The 22,143-nt window shown below is 45.6% G+C and overlaps 1 protein-coding gene across 1 annotated transcript in view; it reads left to right on the top strand.

Moving 5' to 3' along the window:
- The window catches only part of NPR1 (natriuretic peptide receptor 1), an 806,130-nt gene that overhangs the window by 608,709 nt on the left and 175,278 nt on the right, over nucleotides 1-22,143 (top strand). Inside the window, exons 11-12 of the mRNA XM_069218195.1 lie at nucleotides 2,456-2,560; nucleotides 11,316-11,387. Of these exons, the coding sequence (XP_069074296.1) occupies nucleotides 2,456-2,560; nucleotides 11,316-11,387 (177 nt within the window). The remainder of the gene's footprint in view (nucleotides 1-2,455; nucleotides 2,561-11,315; nucleotides 11,388-22,143) is intronic.

Below are 22,143 nucleotides of genomic sequence, written 5' to 3'. Positions count from 1 at the left end.
TGATATTGCTTTTATTCAAAGTTCCTAAAGTATCTAAGTGAAGTACCTTACATTTAAAGTATTACTTGTAAATCTTGAACCTGTGGTTCTTAAAATAAACTAAGAAAATATATTTTTCAATATAAAAACCTATTGGCCTGGAGTAAGTCTTTGAGTGTGTGTTCCTCATTTATTGCCTTCGTGTGTACAACAAATGCTTAACACTACCCTCTGGTAAGCCTATTGCTCAACCACACTACCACAAAATAGAGCATTAGAATTATCTCTTTTTGCCACTATCGTACCTCTAAGGGGAACCCTTGGACTCTGTGCACACCATTTCTTACTTTGAAATAGTATATACAGAGCCAACTTCCTACAGTAGCCAAAAGTAGTTTGGTTACACAAACGTGTTATGGTTAATATTTCTTGTAGTAAATTAACACATGTAGATGTATCTTTCTCAATAGGGCTCATAGTATTTACTTAGCAATCCGTGATGCTCGCATCAAAGGTAGCGGTGACTATTATGAGCCATAAAACTTGTGTCACAGAACTTGGTGCTCGAATCTTGAACCAGGTTCTCATGCACATTCTTTACCTTTGCCTTCACTCTTCTTCCTTCTCTTCCCCACCACTTCCCTTTAACAACTTAAAACTTATCCTGGCAAAGTACATACCTTGGCATCACCAGAGTAGCCAGCTATGTGACCTAGGATGGGATCATGTGTTCTGAAACTTCAGTAGTCCAGGCCTTACATTATGTGACACAAGGATGAAAGGCTCGTTTCCAGACCTATAAAGCCCAGATCTTCCACGTAGTGCTTGTGCTTCTGGGAAATGAGTAGCTTCCGCTATACCTTCTCTGCCTCCCTTTTCAACCTCGAGCTGACAGATAAAGGTGTCTGTTAAGCTTCAGTTAGAAATATTACCGGGTCAGAGCTGGGTATGGGTACGTACTTCCCACAGACTTTCTTCTGCGTGCCCTGTTGTCAATCAGACAGTTTGCCACGATTTCTTCTTGCCAAGCCATTATTTCTCTCATTATTGTTTCATCCTACCCACCTGCCAGGAAGAGGCCTTAGGTAGACATTGTTCTACTGTCTAAGGGTATAACAAACACCGTACAAATAGTCAATTTACCATAACACAAATATACTTATTTTTCACAATTAAATCCAGAATTCTGCCTTGTCCCACTTACCAGGGTATAGAGGAGTAGGGTTCATTGCCATGTGCTTCTACTAAATTCAGTCACACGCTCACCAGGTCGCAGTACTGGCTGGGGTGACAGCCTACTGCAGTGAAGGTGAGCTAAGGGCATTGCCTATGCCAAAGGAAACAAGCGTGGCAAAGCCAATATTTTGGCTTTGTTATGGCTTGGTATATTACGTCATGTTATTTGCAAAATATTATTTTTTTAGAAAGCTATTGGGTCCTTGTCAATCTAAAAAATAAATTGGCTAAAAGCAAACAATATTTTTGTGCCTTAAAAGCATACAATACCTTTGTAGACTGTTGCACTTAAGGGAACTACTTTGTGCGTGTCTGTGGTCATAGTTGAAGGGCAGAATGCTGTCACTTACACTGAAGGTAGCCAGTGGCTGAAATTGGCTGACTCACTGATTCATGCTGTATGCTGTGGTGGGTGAAAAAAATGTGACTGCAACAATAACATGCCAATGGATGAAGAGGGCTGGCTGAAAGCCCCTAAAAGTAACTATATTATAAATAAACTTTTAGTGAAGTAGAATAATCTTGTATAACACCATACCGAAAAAGGTGTCCAGATCCATGCATGATCATTTCATGAACTAACCACCCTCTTCTACAATCGTACCCATGTCCAATGTCTTACACTCTTTAAAAAAAAACTCAAACCTTTGTTAGGGATGTGACACATCAGTTCACACATCCCTTTACCTTGCTCTACCAGTGTCAGTTTTGAGTAGATAATTGTATTTCTGAGATACAAATTAACATATCAAAAATGAGTAAATGGCAGATTAAATAAGAATAGCACCTCAGAGTGAAGTTGAAGACAGAAGCTGGACAGACCAGTTCTCCCTCTGAAAGGTCTGTAGAGCAGTGCCAGAGTCTGTGAGAAGCCAGAAAAAGCCCTGGGGCTGGGTCAGAATCAGTTATTCTCTGGCCACTTGTCTCTGAAGGGCCAGTCGAGCAATAAAAATGTTATTCAAGTCATATCTTTGTCTTGAGACTGTGTGGACTAAGGCCCAACCTCTTCGCACACCTACTGTCACCTGTACACTGCCACATAACCTCACAGTTGACAAGCAGCGTTCTACAAATCCACATTACATCACATTGGCTGACAAATGACTGTCTCTGTCTCAATCCTTCCGCTATTTCAGAGGCACTGGCCTGCCTCTCATTCTCCAGTTTTCCACAGAGCCTTCCTCTGCTTTCAGTGGACATTGTGAAAGCCTTCCTCAGTCTAAATCTTGCCTCTTTTCAGATGCGTGATGTACAGAACGAGCACCTAACGCGCTTTGTTGGGGCCTGCACCGATCCCCCAAACATCTGTATCCTGACAGAGTATTGTCCAAGAGGCAGCCTGCAGGTAAGAAGTGAATGTTGGAGCATTTTGGTGGTGAGACAACCATGGATAACTGCTAAACCTGATGTCCTATAACATTTTCTTATATATGTCCCTATAGCACTAAAGGTGATTTAAATGATACTAGCTATGTGGCAGTGGCCCAATGGAACAATGTTGTAGATAGCTATGAACTGCAAAGCACTCAATAGTGGCTCGTAGAAGCCCCAAGAAATATGTGGTAGATCCAGTACAAGGGACCCACAAGCATAGGTCCCTTCTCAATACAGTGCCTACTTAGATTTGGGTAGAGGTAAAGTAGTCTGACATTTTTGATTTGTAGCGTAGTCTTCTTTAACTGTCTCGATCTTTCCTACAGGAAGGGAGAGTGAATTATGGTTAGAATTGATATGGAAACATGGTTCTCCAGTATTGGATCTTTCATAGATTCACATGCTTGAATCATCCCGTTGTCGAGGTGGGAGCCTCACGGTAACCTCAAATACACATAGCAGTACACTTTACACACTAGGCCCCAAGGGCCCCCCTAGGTTCTTTTATAGTCTATCCATGTCGTTTTGCAAAAAAGACCCAAAGTTGAACCTCAGCCAATCAGGCGTCCATACCCTCTAGAACACTTCCAACAGAGGCTCTTTCCCTCAGATTTTCTACCGCACGTTGTGTGAAGGGAGTCTCCCTGAGCTCTGCTCAGTATACCTTTCTGACAGGAATTTTTCTCTCAGAAAATTTCACTTTTACCATCTCAATATGTCTCAGCAGACTAGGAAGGGTCTGTTTAGGGATTGTGGCAGCTGTGGGAAGAAGAGACTTCACGTTGATGACCCCCACAAAAAGTGTATCTACTGCCTGCATCCTGACCACAAGGTGAGAGACTGTAAAATCTGTTGCATTTTTAGTCAGAAAACCCTCAAGGACCGTGAGGGTAGGCTTCTGGTGTGGCTGCAGAGACAGAAGGCCATGGAAAATCCATCTTCAGATGAGAGTGAAACATCATCTCGCTCCCTCAAACGACCTGGAGAGAAGGGAAGACTACCTGAGGAACCACCGAAGAAAGTGGTTAAAAAGACAAAGTATAAATCTATGGAGAAGCAGGGGCACCAGGAGCCTGCTACTTCCGGATCAGAGACCCAGGCAAAACTCTTAAAAAATGTTCGTTCAGAGCCTACGACGCCAGTGGGGAAAAAAGGGCACCCACAAAAAGTGCCTCTCTGTCCCTGTCGCCAACGAGGGATCCAGTAAGACCTTCCTCTGATGCTTCCAAAAAATGTCAGTCGACGACGGTCATGACAATGACGTTGACGTTTACTACGGCGGTGTCTCCAATGATAATAACATCACCGTCGCTTTCATCGACGATGATTATCACTGCTAAAATCTTCAAGAAGGCATCGTCGACGAAGACATCGTCGACAGCGGAAGCAGCAGTGGTCCACCCGTCGACGACGGCACTATCGTTGACGAAGCACCTGTCCACGAGGATAAAGAAGGCGCCGCCGACGAGACAACCGCCGACGAGGGATCTGTCGGCGAGAGACCGGTCGACGACACCACCGTCGACAAGAGAACCGTCGACAGCACCACCGTTGACGAGAGAACAGTCTACGGCACCACAGTCGACGAGAGAACCGTCGACGAGGGGACTGTCGACGATGAACACTGAACTGTCAACGGCAAGGATGGAAATTTTGTCTGCCCAATTGTCGACCATCATGCCCCCCTCTGGGGATTTCGGAGTACAGCACGATTCGGCAAGATTCCTCCCTCTTTCCTTTATCACCACGGGAGAAAGAACATCACCAATTCTTCCAAGACATACGTCTCTAAGCAAAGTCTTGCCATATCCCCCGCAGCATCTCCTGGATGATGATGAGGACATTTATTCCCAGGATGACAGAATGTTCGGTGCAGCCAGTAGTCCATCTCAGCTGCATATAAAATGCCAGGACTTGGATGAGGAGGAGGAAGGGCAGCAGCAGCTCTATTATTCCTCAACTATATATCAACGGGACTCTTCATACCCAACGAGGGAACAAGAACCTTCTTTTCCCATGCCTAGGTCTCTGGTGACAGATCTCCAGGGTATGCTAAAAGACTACTGTTGGCGTTTTCCACCGTCAACGCCTGTAACTCCATCTAGACCTTACAGTCAGCGGACACCTATGCAAACCCCTATTACCAGTCTCCCGGGAACCCCACATAGAAGCATCCCATTGGTTCCACAGCCACAAGATGACCATATCTCGACGGATGACGAGAGGGAAGAAGGAGAGATTTCGAAGGCAGCTCCTAGTGAGTGGGATGACTACTTCATTCCCACACCGTCACCTCTGCCGGCAGGACCAGTTGATTCACCCCCTGAGGACATCGGGGTTTTCACAATTTATGGAAAGGGCGGCCAAGAGATTCGACTTGCCTATTATTTCTCAGGAAACAGAATATTTCTTATATGATTTCAAAGAACCGTCCAGGAGATCAGTAGGAGAGATCCCGATAGTGGATTTCCTAAGTCAGGAAGGCTTGAAGGCAATGAAAAATCCAGCTACAGTGCCTTCCCAGATGCCAAAGCTGGAAAAGAAGTACAAGGCCCCTAACAACACTCCAGCCTGCTTAATATCACAACCAAAGCCGGATTCCGTAATATCCCAGGCTGCGCAGCGTCAATCAAAAAACCCTTCGGCACCTATCACAGCACCTCCAGACAAGGATGGGAGGAGATTGGACAATATTGGTAAGAAGTTTTCCTCGGTGTCGGCGATCACAGTAAAGGCGGCCAACTCCTTGGCCATATTAGGGAGGTACGATCGCCAGTTGTGGGCGGACATGTCAGCTTATGTAGATCTCTTACCTGAGGATGTCAAAGTGGAAGCAAAGAAGGCGCTGCAGGAGGATGAGCGGATCACAGCGGAAATCATTGACTGCACAGTAGACATTTCCTTAACAGGATTCTGACAGCTCGCAGGAGCAGCGGTCTTGCGTAGGCAGGGGTGGCTCAAGTCTACAGCCGCATTCTGGATATGGCGTATGATGGGGAAAGTCTATTTGGGACGACATGCTACAGTCCATCAAAACGGATACTGACACGGCGAGATTGCTTGGTACCTTGCAGTACCGGAAGCAGCCCTTTCGTGGGGCAAGGGGTAGAGGAAATGATTCCTTTCTAGGGGGCTTTCAACAGTACAGACCCCAGTATCAGTCCTCTACGACAGGACCCAGACAGCAATACAGCTAACATCAGCAGCATTATCGATTGCTACCTACCGCTGCATATAGATACTCAACGAAGGGAAGTCCGGCGCCACGGGGAAGAGATACCGGCAGGAAACAATGACCAGCTAGCCATAGCAGCTTCCTACCCTAACAGGGGCTCCAGGATCGGGGGTCGCATCACTTTTTACTTCCTTCGTTGAAAGACCATAACATCAGACAGATGGGTGTTAGATGTAGTGACCAGAGGACATACTCTGGAGTTCATACAAAAGCCACCGGGCGTGCCGCCGTCGGGCCCTCCATGATTAACCCAACTCCTCAAGGAAGAACAGGTGATGCTACGCAAGGGCGCAATAGAGCTGGTCCCTGTTCCTCACAGGAACAAGGGGTTCTATTCAAGCTTCTTTCTGGTCAAGAAACCTTCAGGAGACTGGCGCCCCATCCTGGACTTAAGGTCACTAAACAAGTTTCTGAAGAAACAATTGTTTCGAATGGTAACACTGCAGGACATCTTGTGCCTCCTGTGTACCGGAGATCATATGGCATCCTTAGACCTCCAGGATGCGTATTTTCATATTCCAATACACTGCAACCATCGGAAATTCATCAGGTTCAAGGAGGCTGGTATGCATCTACAATTTCGGGTCCTTCCTTTCAGTTTGAAATCAGCCCCCAGAATTTTTACGAAGATGCTGGCTCCAGTGGCAGCTCATCTTCGCCAGTCGGGCATGCAGGTGTTTCCCTATCTTGACGACTGGCTCATCAAAGCACCCTCGAAAAGCCAGGTGGTGCGTCACATCTCTCTCTGCCTCCAGTTGTTCGACGATCTGGGGCTTACTGTCAATTACCAGAAGTCACATCTTCGCCCCACACAGGCATTGAACTTCTTAGGAGCAGTACTAGACACTGTCCAAAGCAAGTCGTACCCGTCGCAGGAAAGGAAACTAAAGCTGAGCAGGTTGGCCCGCAACCTCTCGGCAAAAAAGTGCGTTTCAGTTCGCACTTACAAGTCATTGCTGGGAATGATCTCGTGATGCATTCCGCTGGGTCCAGACTGCAGACTGTATATGCGGCCCCTGAAAGAGCAATTGGATGTCCAATGGTGCCAGGTTCAGGGCTCTTTCGAGGACAAAATTCTCGTCACATCGGAAATGTGAACAGCCATGGCTTGGTGGGAGACACCTGCAAATTTGTCCAGCGGTCTCACGTTTCTTCATCAGGTACCTCGCTATATCATGACGACGGATGCCTCCCTCGAAGGTTGGGGTGCCCACCTTCAAGATCTTCGAATCAGTGGATCCTGGACTCCAAAGGACAGTCAGCTCCACATAAATCAGCTGGAGCTCAAAGCAATAGATTTTGCTCTAAAGGCTTTCTTGCCAAGGCTTCAGGGCTCGAATGTCTTAATCAGGACAGACAATACCACAAGCATGTTTTATCTGAACAAGCAGTGTGGCACAAGGTCTCTACAGCTCTCGCAGCAGGCTCAGAACATCTGGAAATGGGCCATAGCGCACAACGTTTCTCTGAAGGCGGAGCACGTGCCAGGACACACCAACGTGTTGGCAGATACCCTGAGCAGGACAATTATCCCCTACCACGAGTGGGAACTAGACCAGGAGATTCTCGACCAACTCTTCAAGTTATGGGGCAGACCAAACATCGATCTGTTTGCCACGTTCGAGAACAAGAAATGCCCTTACTATGCAAGCTGGATTCCCCAGAGAGGATCGTGGGGGAATGCGTTTTCGATGAGATGGTCCGGTGTTTATGCCTACGCTTTTCCTCCGATCCCACTGATACCGAGAGTCATCAGCAAGATGAAGGCGGAGGGTTGTCGCCTCCTATTAATAGCACCGAGGTGGCCCAGACAGGTGTGGTTCACGGAGTTCCTCATGCTCTCGGAACAGCCACATGTGCTACTCAAACGGAAGCCATCCCTGTTGACAATGCACCGGGGCCAAGTCCGGCATCCGGATCCGTCATCTCTCCACTTATCGGCCTGGCTCCTGAGTTCCATGAGTACGCCACCGTAAACATCTCTTCGGAATGTAGGGAGATTCTAGCCAGAGTTAGAGCGGATATTACCAATAGGACCTACAGGTTGAAATGGAAGCATTTTTGTCTGTGGTGCGCAGCTGAAGGGATCCATCCAATCTCCTGTCTTCCAGAACAGATACTACCGTATTTCTTACACCTAGCAAAGTCTGGACTCTCATATTCTTCCATCCGCGTGCATGTGGCGGCAATTTCGAGATACTGCAGGTCTCAGAATACGGTTTCATTATATTCTACCAGAATTGTGAAGCAGTTCCTGAAAGGCCTGTTTCGTGCTTTTCCACCGGTGCGCAAGCCTCCACCGTTGTGGTCCCTAAAGGTGGTCCTGGGGCAGCTCATGAAACCCCCTTTTGAGCCCATCCATAGAGCGGAGTTAAAGTTAATTTCATGGAATAGGGCGTTATTGCTGGCTCTTACTTCCACTAAGAGAGTGAGTGACATACAGGTATTCACCGTCAAGGAGCCTTTTCTTCAGTTCACCACTACTTGCGTAATTCTGAGAACGAATCCTAATTACATTCTGAAAGTGCCCTCAACTTTCCATTTGAATGAACCGGTTATCTTGAAAACCTTTTTTCCTAACTCGGCAGACAGTGGCAGAAAGGGCATTACATTCCTTGGATGTGAAAAGGTGTCTGAAGTTTTACCTACAGAAGACTCAGAGCATACGCAAATCAGACCAGTTGTTTGTGGCCTTTGGAGATGCAAGGAAGGGCCTTCCGTATCCAAACAGACTGTAGCCAGGTGGGTAGGCCTGGTGATCCAATTCTGTCATATTCAGGCTGGTAAGCCTCTCCACAGCAGGGTAAGAGCCCACACAACAAGGGCTGTAGCCACATCGGCTGCCCTCTTCGCAGGGGTGCCCCTGCAGCATATTAGTAGAGCGGCCACATGGTCGTCTTCACGAAACACTACTGTCTCAAGGAGACGAATAACATGGACACAGTGGTGGGACAAGCAGTGTTGAGGCATTTATTTTGTTAAGGTGAGCCTCTTGGATCATCCCACCTCCGCAAACAGGGTAGGTGAGCAACGGTTTCTTATTCTAATCAAGGTTACATGTTTTCTATTTTTAATGCTTATGGTAGTGCTTGATTATCGTAGCATGCTAAACATTTGTTGTAATGCAGGGATCTATGCTTATTATGTCTGATTGTTATTTTCAGAAGAACATTTTTACGTTGCCATTGAACACTAACTGGAGGTACTTATTCCTATTGTTATTCTGATGTTTGTTCGGATTATAAGGGTACTGCTACATGTCTACTTAATCAATGTTACTGCTCGCTACTCTGATTCAAGCATGTGAATCTATGAAAGATCCAATACTGGATAACAAAATTAGTTACTTACTTGTAACTGTGGTTCTCCAGTATTGGTATCTTTCATAAATTCACATGCGACCCACCCTCCTCCCCGCAGAGGCTCCCCTTCTACATGAATTCTTAACTTCACACTCGTACTAGAAAATCTGAGGGAAAGAGCCTCTGTTGGGTGTGGACGCCTGATTGGCTGAGTTTCAACTTTGGGTCTTTTTTGCAAAACGACATGGATAGACTATAAAATAACCTAGGGGAGCCCTTGGGGCCTAGTGTGTAAAGTGTACTGCTATGTGTATTTGAGGTTACCTTTAGGCTCCCACCTCGACGACTGGGATGATTTAAGCATGTGAATCTATGAAAGATACCAATACTGGAGAACCACAGTTACAGGTAAGTAAATAAGTTTCTTACTGAGAGTGGAACTCAATCCATCCTTTTAAAGAGGCAAATTGTAATCCAGTTGGAGATGTGCTTTAATGTTTCGCACATTCATATAGCACAGCTCTGCCTAACATGGACATCTATGCAACTTACATAATAAACAATATGTAGGATCTAGTTTTGAGACGTTGGTCACCATGATCTATTTACAATGTGATGAGTCACAAAACAATGAGAAAGAATGTATATTAGATTTAGCATTGCAGAGACAGAAGTAACATCTGAGAAGAGAAGGCTGTTGAGGAACTGAAACTTCCTGATCACAAGTTTAAAAAATGACATACTTTATATTAAATACATAAATGTACAGTGTAAAATGACATGTCACATAATCAAAGTTGAGAATGCCGAGCCATTAAAAGACAAACCTAAAGGAACTTCAATTCATTGAGGCATGGCAGACACAGTGATGCACAAATGAGCCAATTAGACAAAGTATACTTACAATATGTGTTGCATATAAACAGACTTGACAAGTCAAACTTATCTGGCATTGAGACCCTAACTGAAAAGGATTGTGAGTTTTGATTCAGAGCCTGTGACATTTTATAAAGAATTCAGAAATATTAGGGCACATCACAGTCAATCATATAGGAATATCTTACTCAGTTTTGCCCCTGGGACGAAGCCGTGGTTTACATCTGTCTTCAATAATCCTAACACTTAGCGACTGTTCAAGGAAGAGCTGTTTACGAATATGACTAAAGAAAGACGTCAAATCAAAATTGTCATTCAACTCATAAACATAAATGCATTACTGCCTCACTCTCGGGTCCCTCAGGTCTTTTTACACCCAGAGGGATGATCAGTTTATATTTATGCTGACAAGGATTTAACTTTGTGTTCTTTCCTAGAATTTTGTTTTTTCATTTAACACTGACCCAGGTATATTAATAAGTCAGAACTGCTTATAAAGTATTCTTTGAATGAACAGCTAGGGTGCAATTCATCTTCCACATGTGAATGTCACACCAGTGTTCAAAATTCAGTAGGCGAAGAGAAACATCAGCAGCGATAGGTACTGTTGTAGTTGACATAGTGTACGTCTCTGTATAGTGTGACACCATTTTCTGGGGCACCTCAGCAGGACACCAGAGCTCTCCCCACCCTCTGTTTTTTAATTTGATATCTATAATAATAATGAACTTATAAGTAAATAAATGTGTGCACACGCCCATAAGTGAATGTGTGTGCACACGTATATTTACTTACTTATGGGTGTGAGTTAATTATTATTATGAGTAACAAATAAATTGAAAAAATGTGGGGTCGGGGTTTCCTGTTGAGGTGCTCCAGAATATGGTGCCACTCAATATAGAGACGTACACAGTGTCAAGTATAATAACACCTGTAGCTGCTGATATTTCTCTTTGCCCATTACATATCTATATATTTGTATCTACTTGTATATTTGTGTCTGTTCTATTTGTACAGTTGCTGTAAATCATAGACTAATTAAACACCATCAGGTTTTCTGGATACCCACAATGGATGCGCATGAAACGGATATACATAGAATGCATTTCATTTATGATTTGTTGCCTATTTGTTGGTCATTCTAAAAACCCAACTGGATTTTGCAATCGATTAGGAAATAACCCCAGCCCTGAGATAAATGTGTTTACACTCGCTGCACTGTTGTAGCCACTAAAGATTTGCCCTGCTTCTTCCATGTGCTAATCGCCTTCATTTCTCACATTGCTCCTCCTCTCTCACCCTGCAACATTTAGGACATCCTAGAGAATGACAGCATCACTTTGGACTGGATGTTCAGATACTCACTGATCAACGACATTGTCAAGGTAGGGTCTGATAGACTGGGTCGGGCCTGGAAGGTGGCAACACAGGCAGCCATAATCCTCTCACTCAGTGTAAATGTTGTTCATATCTGGTAGATTTTGCTGTTATCTCAAAAGTAGCATAAAATAAACACAGTGAATTATGTAATGTCATCTTAATACATAGCACTTGTAACAGGTGTTGCTGTTACTCTACTCAGGTCCTCATTATGAATGCCTGGAGTGTTATCCCAGTGGGGTATTCCACTCCTGACCATTCTGAATAGCTCAGTGCACATACCAGACCCAATAACTCTGCATCGGAAAATAACTGACACTAACCTGGATGAAGAGCTGCTGGTGGTGTAGGCATCTGGAGAACCTGGGCCCTCATCCAGTCTATTTCTGCACACTTCCCTTGGCCCATTGCACCGATCTCCGGTCCCAGACACCACTCCCACCCCACCCCAAAGAATCCCTTCTGTTACATTGTACCACCTGTTCGTAGCAGGTAGTAAATTGTAGCAAAAGGGTCCATGTAACTGGCACTGTATCAAGTATTTCTATGGAAAAAGGCCCAGTAAAACTGGGCCTGTAGGTTACTCCACATTCTGGAATCATTATGTCATAATGGCTTGATTTTGATGTGAGGATGCTAGCTAGAATGACTGTACCATAAACTGAATTAATTGTACTAAAGGCCTCAGAGAGCCATTTGAGCTCTTATTTCTAATGTATACTTTAGCCTACAGATTCCTCACCTTATGAATCTCTCCAGGCAATGGACTGGACTGGGCAAGTTGAAATGGCTCTCTGACACCGGGAGGTGGCATCATGGTTCCCACTCAATTCTAGTCGCTCCCCAGATGTGATGTCTCGGAGCAGTATATGTTGCCACACTTCGTTTTGATGTCACTTCCTTTTTTTGCACCCTTCAACACAGATCTGTAGTTGCTTTCCATGCTAAAATGTTTTTAATATGTGACTATTTTGCAGTGCTTGAAGGGCAGTGTCAACGAAGAAGAGGTCAGGTTGCAATAAGTCATTTTCATAGGTGATTTTCTGATTGTTCCCTATCCTCTTGTTGAGGTATTAGCAATGGTTCTTCTTTGGTTTGGACTCTGGCTGCATTCCCTATTGCTGCATTTGGCATCTGTTTATGGCCAAGCAAAAACATTTTACACATCTGGAGATCACAGTGAGCAACAAATTGGCACCTCTTTGTTCCCATTACATGTGCAGAGGACGCCTTATCTTCCAAAGAAGTTGTCTTGTTCCAAGTTTAGGACTTAAAGTGCGGAGCACCTATCTTCATCTTAACATTGGACTTAATCACAGGAGAGGTCTTCTAGTCAGTGGATTTGTTACCCGAATGTAGGTATTCGCTGTCTTAGAAACCTTGTCATAGTTGGCTGGACATGAGCCTAACATCTGTGTCCGGCTTCATTCCAGTTCTGCTTTCTGCGCCAGTGGCTCAGTTCCTAGTTTTTTGGGCCCCTGGTGCTTATCCCACTGAGGGGACTGTTTTCACCCAGGCATTACTGACTATACTGTGCCCTCCTCCAGCTCTTGCTGTTGCTCCTAAGAGTCCCAAGGTGCACTCATGCGCTTTAACTGTGCTTCTACCAACAGTTTATTCCCTGGTACTGATAATTATCCAGTATTGGATCTTTCATAGATTCACATGCTTGAATCTCTCCCGTCGTCGATGTGGGAGTCCCATGGTATCTTAAAAAGCAGTATATAACAATAACCAAACTGACCATAGAGTTTGTAATGCAAGACAGGCCCAAATTTGACAGATTGTCCATGTCATTATATAATATGGACCAAACTTGAATCACAGCCAATCAGGCACCAGCACCCTCTAGAACATTCCCAAGAGAAGCTCCCTTCCTCAGATTTTCACCACACATTGAGTGTGAAGGGAGTCTCCCTGAGCTCTGCTCAGTTATTTCCACAGTTTATTCTTCAGAGAAGGTTGGAATTTTCTTATTTCCAAAAATTATGTCTGATTCTAAAGGCCTCCTTCGTCCCTGCAAGATCTGTGGGAAAAAGAGAGTTCACGTGGATGAACCACATAAAAACTGTATTTATTGCCTTTATCCCACTCATAAGGCAAAGGACTGTAAGATCTGTCGTACTTTCCCGCCAAAAACTCTGAGAGACAGAGAGGGAAGATTGTTATTGTGGCTACAGAAAACCAAAGCTCAGAGAACATCATCTGATGAGGACAGTGACTCTGTGACTAAATCCCATAAGAGGGCTAGATCTCTTGAGGGAACTTCTAAGGAGAGCAGGAAGTCCCTAAATGCACCATCACTCTAAGGAATCCAAAAAGAGTGAAAGAGAAAAGCAACCCTCTTCTGAGGAAGCTTTCTCTGCTCCAGCTACCCCCTGTAAGCCACTGAGGCAAAAGAGGCACAATTCTCCAGTTGTTCTGTCATCAACAACGAAGTCACAGTTGACGGCAACATCGTCGACGACCACAGTCATCACTGTATCGTCAACGAGACCATCAACGTCGACGACGACCATTACATTCTCCACGCTGGGGCCAATTTCGTCTGCGAGGGCCTTGGAGACATCCAAGACTTCACCAGATGCGTCGTCGACTGCATCACCTCTAGTGAAGCTTCCATCGTCGACGTTGCCACTGTCGACACTTTCATCATCGATGCTCCCATCAACATCGTCTTCGCCATCAACGCTTCCAACGTCAACCCCTCCGTTGTCGACGATACCTCCGTCTACAGTTCCATCGTTGACGATACCCGAGCATCAAAATTAAAACCTACCTCAAGCATACAATGATTTATGCGACAAACATTTCCCCTCTTCTTCCAAGTCACCTTTTAGAGATGGAGGACTCGGACGAGGAAGGACCTTTCAGACAAGCTCATAGTCCCTCAGAGCTCCATGTGAAGTATCAGGACGAGGAAGACGAATACTATGGCGATCAGACTCAACAGGTTGGAGGATACTATTGCCAACCCTTTACTCAAAAGTACGCAGAACACCACTATTATACGGACTACCATTGTCCGCAGGAGCAGGCCATTATCCCTTGTTCACTTATAGAGGATCTTCAGAGCATGCTGGCGGACTATAGACGCCCCTTTCCACCACAGGCAGAAGTACCACCATCTACTCTGCAAAACACAACTTCTGTTCCGCTCCCAGACATGCCACCTCCAATGACATCCAGAATGACGCCACCTCCTCATGCTGTTTATCCGCCTAGAGACGATCCTTCTACATCGGAGGACGAAACTAGGGAAGAGGGTGAATTACCATCTCAACAGGACGAATGGCAGGATTATGTTATCCCTACCCCATCCCCACCTCAATATCCTACAGAGGACTCTCCTCCTGAAGATATTATGGTGTTTCACGCGATTATGGAAAGAGCAGCAGAGAGGTTTCACTTACCCATTACAGTAAAGCATTCTGATTGCTTCTTGTACGACTTCAAGGATCAAGCACGAAAATCGATAAGATCAATTCCGATCATTGATCATTTATGGCAGGAGGGTGTCAGGATCATGAAAAATCCTGCTACCCTTCCACGGATCGATAAGAAATACAGGGCTCCGGATGATGCTCCTGCATGTCTCACTGGTCATCCTCGGCCAAACTCTGTGATATCACAAGCTGCACAGAGGCATTCTAAGAATCCAGCAGCCCCTACTGCAGTGCCACCTAACAGGGATGGTCAAAAACCTTGACACAATTGGAAAAAGGTTTTCGCTCATTTCGGCCGTTACGGTAAGAGCTGCTAATGCCTTAGCCACCTTAGCACGGTATGACAGGCAGATGTGGTCAGATATTAAGGCTTTCCTGGATCTCATCCCTGAGGAGCAGAGGCAAGAAGCGAAGAAGATTTTACAGGAGGGGGAGCGCGCCTCTTCTGAGATTATTGATAATGCCATGGACATAGCCTCAACCGGATTTTGGCAAATGGCAGGCGCTGCCGTTCTGAGACACCAAGGATGGTTGAAGGCCTCGCCCGGAGGTACAAATAAAGGTCTTGGGCATGGCATATGATGGAGACATGCTTCTTGGCAAGCATATAGATGAGGCTCTTCTTGCCATTAAAACTGACACTGATACAGCTAAGTCCCTTGGTTCTTTACAATAGAGGAAACTGCCTTTCCGAGAGGCAATGGGGCATGGTTCTTCCTCCTACAGAGGATCATATTTCCGTTCTCAACAGTTTCAGCCATACCAACAATACAGACCGTCACAATCGTTTAGACAACCATCAACAGCTGGTTTCTCCAAACAAGAGTGCCCGTCGAAAATCTTCTCATCAGCCCAGAGACACAGGTCGTAAACAATGACCCCGCACTAGTAGCAGCTACTCTAGTATCCCACCACCAGGTAGGAACGAACATAACCAGATATCTGCACAATTGGAAGTCTATCACCTCGAACCAATGGGTTTTGGACTCCATGGCTTACAGCCGCACCCCTAGAATTCCCTGTCAGGCTACCAACCCAGCCACCCCCCCCCCAAAAAAGGGGCGCATTCTCCTCATCTTCACTTATTGAAGAAGAAAGTCCAGCTGATGCTTCTCCAAGGAGCAATACAAGAAGTTCCTATGGCTCAGAGAGGCAGAGGATTTTATTCCTGTTTTTTCCTTATGCAAAAGAAATCAGAGGAATGGAGACCTATTCTGGACCTTCGGCATCTCAACAAGTACCTTTGCAAACAAACTTTCAGAATCATCACTCTTTCAGACATCTTGAACCTCTTGAACAGTGGAGACTATATGGACCTGGAGGACGCTTATTTTCATATTCCCATCCATCCCAAGCATCGCAGATACCTCCGTTTCACAGTGGCTGGTACTCGCTATCAGTTCCGAGTCCTACCCTTCAGACTCTGATCAGATCCGCACATATTCACCAAGTGTCTGGCACCAGTAGCAGCTGCTCTCAGGCAGCAGGGTCACCAGGTATTCCCATATCTGGACGACTGGCTCCTCAAGGCTCCCACCAAACAACAAACTGTAGCAGAAACAAAAGCTTGTATTGTGCTTTAAAAAAAACAGGGCCTCACACTCAATGTCAAGAAATCTTGTACAACGCCCACTCAGAGTATGGTTTTTCTCGGAGCAATTCTGGACACGCAGATCAACAAAGCTTTCCTTACGCAGGAACGTCAGCATCGTCTAACATCCCTGGCACAAACAATATAAAAAAGAAGGTCCGTTTCAGTGAGGTCGTACAAGTTGCTCCTGGGTATGATATCTTCCACCATCAATCTGGTGCCACATGCGCGTCTCAAAATGAGGCCGTTACAAGAAGAACTGCAGGGTCAGTAGAACCAACCACAAGGCTTGTTCGAAGATCGCATTCTGGTAACACCAAAAATGATAAGTGAGTTGGGTTGGTGGACTTACCAGTCTCATCTTTCTCAAGGTCTCACGTTCATTCCGTTAGTCCCACAATTTATTATAACCACAGACGTTTCCATGGAAGGTTGAGGAGGACATCTCCAAGATCTCCAAGTTCAGGGAAATGGTCAGATCGCCAAAGGCTTATGCATATCAACAGCCTAGAACTCAAAGCCATTTTTCTTCACATTGCAAGCGTTCCTTCTGAGGATAGAAGGTTCTCAAGTGTGGGTATTGACAGACAAAACAACCAGCATGTATTATATAAACAAACAAGGAGGCATGAAGTCTTTAACACTTTCACAGGAAGCCAAGGAACTATGGGACTGGCTTACAAGACACAACATTTCTCTGACAGCCAAGCATGTTCCAGGGGTGCGCAACACGCTAGCGGACGGGCTCAGCAGAACCCACAACGATTGTCACGAATGGGAGCTGAATCAAGTTCAACTAGGCAAAATTTTTGCAGCATGGGGGAAGCCAGCCCTAGTCCTATTCGCAACGAAAAACAATGCCAAATGGCGATTTTATGCAAGTCGGTATCCCCTACCAAGTTCTTGGGGGATTGCCCTTTTGATGCGATGGTCTGGGATCTTTGCATACGCTTTCCCTCCCATCCCATTAGTCCCTAGGGTTAAAGCCAAGATGAAGAGGGAACCCTGTCGCCTAATACTAATCGCTCCCAAATGGCCCAGGCAATGCTGGTACACGGAGCTTCTTCTGATATCGGAAACAGCACCAATTTGCCTTCCTCCAATCCCAACGCTACTTTCAATGCGTCAGGGGCAGATTCTACATCCAGATCCGATGTCGCTACACTTGCATGCATGGCTCCTGAATTCCACAAGTTTCAGTATCTCAAAATAGACCCAGAATGCAGAGATATACTGTCTAACGTTCGTGCAATCAGCACAAACAAAACGTATTGACTCAAATGGAAGAGGTTTTGTTGTTGGTGTCAGCAGCACAACCTACACCCTTTTGAGGCTTCTTCAGAGGAGATTTTACCATACCTGCTGCTATTGGCAAAATCTGGGCTTATGCACTCTTCAGTTAAAGTGCATCTGGCAGCAATTTTGACATACAGACGTTCTTCGGATACGGTCTCTCTTGACTCGTCACGTCTGATTAAGCAGTTCATAAGGGTTCTATTCAGAGTTTTACCTCCAGTAACGTAACCTCCACTCGAATAGCACATTAATGTGGTGCTCTCTCAACTAATGAAGCCTCCGTTCGAACCCATACATAAAGCAGATCTTAAATTCCTCACTTGGAAGGTTACTTGGTCAGTGAAATTCAAGCCTTCACAGTAGAGCAACCTTTATTGCGTTTCACGAACGTTTTGTCATTCTCAAAACAAATCCGAAGTTCATTTCTAAAGTTCCTTCTCAGTTTCATCTGAATCAGCCAGTGATTCTCCGAACATATTTTCCTAATCTGACATCCCCTGCGAAAAAAAGTCCCTCCACACATTGGATGTGAAGATGTCTTAAGTTTTATCTCCAGCGAACTAAGACTTTTTGCAAATCTGATCAATTATTGCTTTCCTATGGACCTGGGTGTCTGGGTTCCTCAGTGACAAAGGCAACATTCAACGAGAGCAGTTTCAACCTCTGCGGCTCTGTTTGCTGGGGTGTCGCTGGATCAAATATGCTGTGCTGCTACTTGGAAGAGTACTCCTTTCGCGAAGCACTTTTGCCTTCAGGCTACCCATAAGACGGATGCGGCCGTGGGCCAAGCAGTTCTCCGTCACCTGTTGCAGTAAAAGTGAGCCTCTTGGTAATGTAGAATTTTATTTTCTATTATTATTATTATTATTATTATTTTATATCTCTTGTATTAATCAGATTTTTCTCTTCAAGTTCGACGTCTATGCTTTCACCATAGTCTTGATAACATTTGTATGCTTACTTACCTCTTTGTTTTGTTTAAAAAAAAAAGAGAGAGAAGAGAGTTCATATGTATAAGTATATCAGGAGTAAGAGAGAAAGGGAAAACGCAATGTTTTTTCATTCCCTCCACCCATGTTAATGTTATGATAACTGCTTGTTACTCTGATTCAAGCATGTGAATCAATGAAAGATCCAATACTGGATAAGAAATTAGTTACTTACCTGTAACTGCAGTTATCCAGTATTGGTATCTTTCATAGATTCACATGCGACTCACCCTCCTCTCCTTAGACGCTCCCTTTTACTTACTAAGGTTATATTCTTCACTCTCACACTGAAAATCTGAGGACGGGAGCTTCTCATGGGAGTGTTCTAGAGGGTGCTGTTGCCTGATTGGTTGTGATTCAAGTTTGGTCCATATAATATAATGACATGTACAATCTGTCAAATTTGGGCCTGTTTTGCATTACAAACTCTATGGTCAGTTTGTTTTTTGCTATATACTGCTTTTTAGGATACCGTGGGACTCCCACGTCGACGACGGGAGAGATTCAAGCATGTGAATCTATGAAAGATACCAATACTGGATAACTGCAGTTACAGGTAAGTAACTAATTTCAACCTCACTAGTAATTCAGTCTAGATTTTGGCATCAGCTGACCTTAGCTTGATGCAGAAGATATGCTGTCTTTTCCAGTATTGGATCTTTCATAGATTCACATGCTTGAACAATACCTGTCCTCGAGGTGGGAGTCCCACTATACATTCCAAATCAGTGGAAGTAGTATACATAGCTCACAATGGCAAAAGACATTGATTTTACAGCTTATCCACATCATTTATTAAGAACCAAACTTCAGCCAATCAGGTAATAACACCCTTTAGAACACTCTCAGCAGAGGCATCTTCTTTTGGATTTTCTGCTGCACATCGTGTGAAAGTGGAGTCTCTCTAAGCTGTGCTCAGTTCTTGAGCTTCTGTCTACCTATGGTGTATCTAAGTTACTTCTGCTATGCCACTCTTGACCTCAGCCTGTCAGAAGCTTTGAAGATGGGTCTCTTTAGACCTTGTGGGACCTGTGCCAAAAAGAAGAAAGGTCACACAAGAGTCACCTGAGGAACACAGAAAAGCCTTTAAAATACACCTCATTGGTATAGGAAGCTGGCCTGGTGTGTGGTGAGCACCTATGGTGTTATCACTTTATACCAGGTTCAGGTATCCCCTATTAGTGAAGTGTATGCAGTGTCAAGGAAGCCAGGGCTCTCTAGAGGTAGCTGTGGATGAGCAGCCAAGACTTAGCTAGGAGACATGCAAAGCTTATGCAATATACTATAGTCACACAGCACTATCACAAATAAAAGAACCACACAATGTTACAAAAATAAAGGTACTTTATTATGGTAACACAAATACCAGAATACTTTTAGACAGTCACCCAACTGGAGGTAAGTAAACACACTATTATATACACATTAGCAATCAGTAAAGAGCATAAAAAACTATAAGCATTGGCAAAGTATTACAAAACAACGTAGGCCCTATGGGAGGGCAAAACCATATACTAAATAAGTGGAATGTGAGGTACAGTCCCCCAGCCAAGGATGTGGAATTGGAACCCCAAAAGGTGAGTACCCCCAGCGACCAGGAGAGCTGAGGTAAGTACCTGGTTTTCCCGAAACCCAAAAGGAGGACTTTGGAAAAGGATTGTGCGAGACCCAAACAAGATTGGAAGAACCCAAAGGTGGATTCTGGCTGATGAGGACCTACAAAGGAAGGGGACCAAGTCCAATGCGTGATGGAGTGTCCGGTTGTGGCAGGAGCCACTACCCACCCTTCTGTGGATTCAGGACCATGTCTACGGGGGATGAAGATGACCATCTGTGCAGCACCGGAGCGGAAGAGGAGTCCCTGAAGTGATGCTGTCGGTATCCCACATCGGCTGTCGATTTGCAGTGGGTCAGTGGTGCAGGAAGACCACCAACAAGGCTTGGCAAATGCAACAGAGGAAAAAGAAGTGTTGCAAGGCTAAAGAGGACCAGCAGGACCCAGGGGACTTAACTCAAAGGAAGGGAGTCAGGGTTGACCCTCAGCAGTTGGGAGTCACAAGAAAAGGAGGCAGCCTCTTCAGGCAACTCACTGGCAGCAGACACAGCAGTAGCAGTGAGGCCCACCCAGCACACCTGAAGAGGAGGCCCACGTCGCTGAAGCAGTGAAGAGGAGACTGTGGTTGGCAGGAAGAAGTGCTGGGACTACACAATGCCTGAAGATCCCTTGAGGAGGAGCAAACAAGCTTTGGTAGCTGCAAGAGTCGCGGTGTACCTGGGTACTGTCCTGCAAGGGAAGGCAAGGGCTTACCATCTCCCAAGTTAGACAGCTGGCAGAGAGTACCAAGTGGGCCAGACCACTACCTGCGATGCAGATCCACGCAGCCGGTCGTCATTGCAGTTGGTGCCTGCAGATGCAGAGGAGTGACTCCTTCACTTCAAGGGAGATTCCTTCTTACTTCTTGGTGCAGGCTGGAGTCTCGTCGACCTCAGAGGATGCACAGCCAAGGAAATGTTGCAGTTGTTGGAAGGGGCCGAAGAAACAATGTTGCAAAGCGGATTTGTCCCTGGAGTTGCAGATTGTTGGTTCCTGTACAGTCCAGTTGCGGTTCCAGTGGCTGGAAGATGAAGCAAACAATGCATTGGAGTCCTGCTGGAATCTTGCACGTCGAATCTGTGGACCCACCTATGAGGAAGACCCTAAATAGCCTAGGAAGGGGGATTGGTCACTTAGCAGGGTGAGGGGGAGGGGGAGGGGGAGGGGGAGGGGGAGAGGGAGGGGAGGGAGGGGAGGGGTGGGAGGGAAATGGGAAGGGAGGGAGAGGGGCTGTGGATTCAAGAAAGCAGAATCAAGTGGCCACATAGAGGAGCTCTGGGCCACCCCCCTTGGGGTGGTGATGGGCGTGAGAGTGGTCACTCCCCTTTCCTGTGTCCAGTTTCACACCAGAACAGGGACCAGGGGGTCTCTGGACTGGTGCAACCCGGTTTATGCAAGGAGGGCACCAAATGTGCCCTTCAAAGCATACCAGTGGCTTGGGGAGGCTACCCCTCCCAAGCCATGTAACATCTATTTGCAAGGGAGAGGGTGTTGCCTCTCTCTCCCACAGGAAATCCTTTTTTATGCCTTTGTCTGAGCTAGTCAAGCAGCAGGAGGGCAGAAACATGTCTGAGGAGAGGCAGCAGTGTGGGCTGCCCAGAAAACCCCAGAAGTCTGGTAGGAGCAATGCTGGGGGTCCTTTACGGAGCCCCCAGAGGGCATGGAACCATACAACCAATACTGGCACCAGTACTGGGGTATGATTCCGACATGTTTGATACCAAACATGCCCAGATTCGGACTTACCATTATGTAGCTGGACAGTACACAGGTAAAATGGCTTCCCCGCACTTACAAAGGCCAGTGTAATGGAGCTGGAGTTCGTAGGGGCACCTCTGCTTATGC

The sequence above is a fragment of the Pleurodeles waltl genome, chromosome 12 (assembly GCF_031143425.1).
Source record: "Pleurodeles waltl isolate 20211129_DDA chromosome 12, aPleWal1.hap1.20221129, whole genome shotgun sequence".
Lineage (NCBI taxonomy): Eukaryota > Metazoa > Chordata > Amphibia > Caudata > Salamandridae > Pleurodeles > Pleurodeles waltl.
The sequence above is the reverse complement of the archived record's forward strand: the minus strand, read 5'-3'. Positions and strand labels throughout refer to the sequence as shown.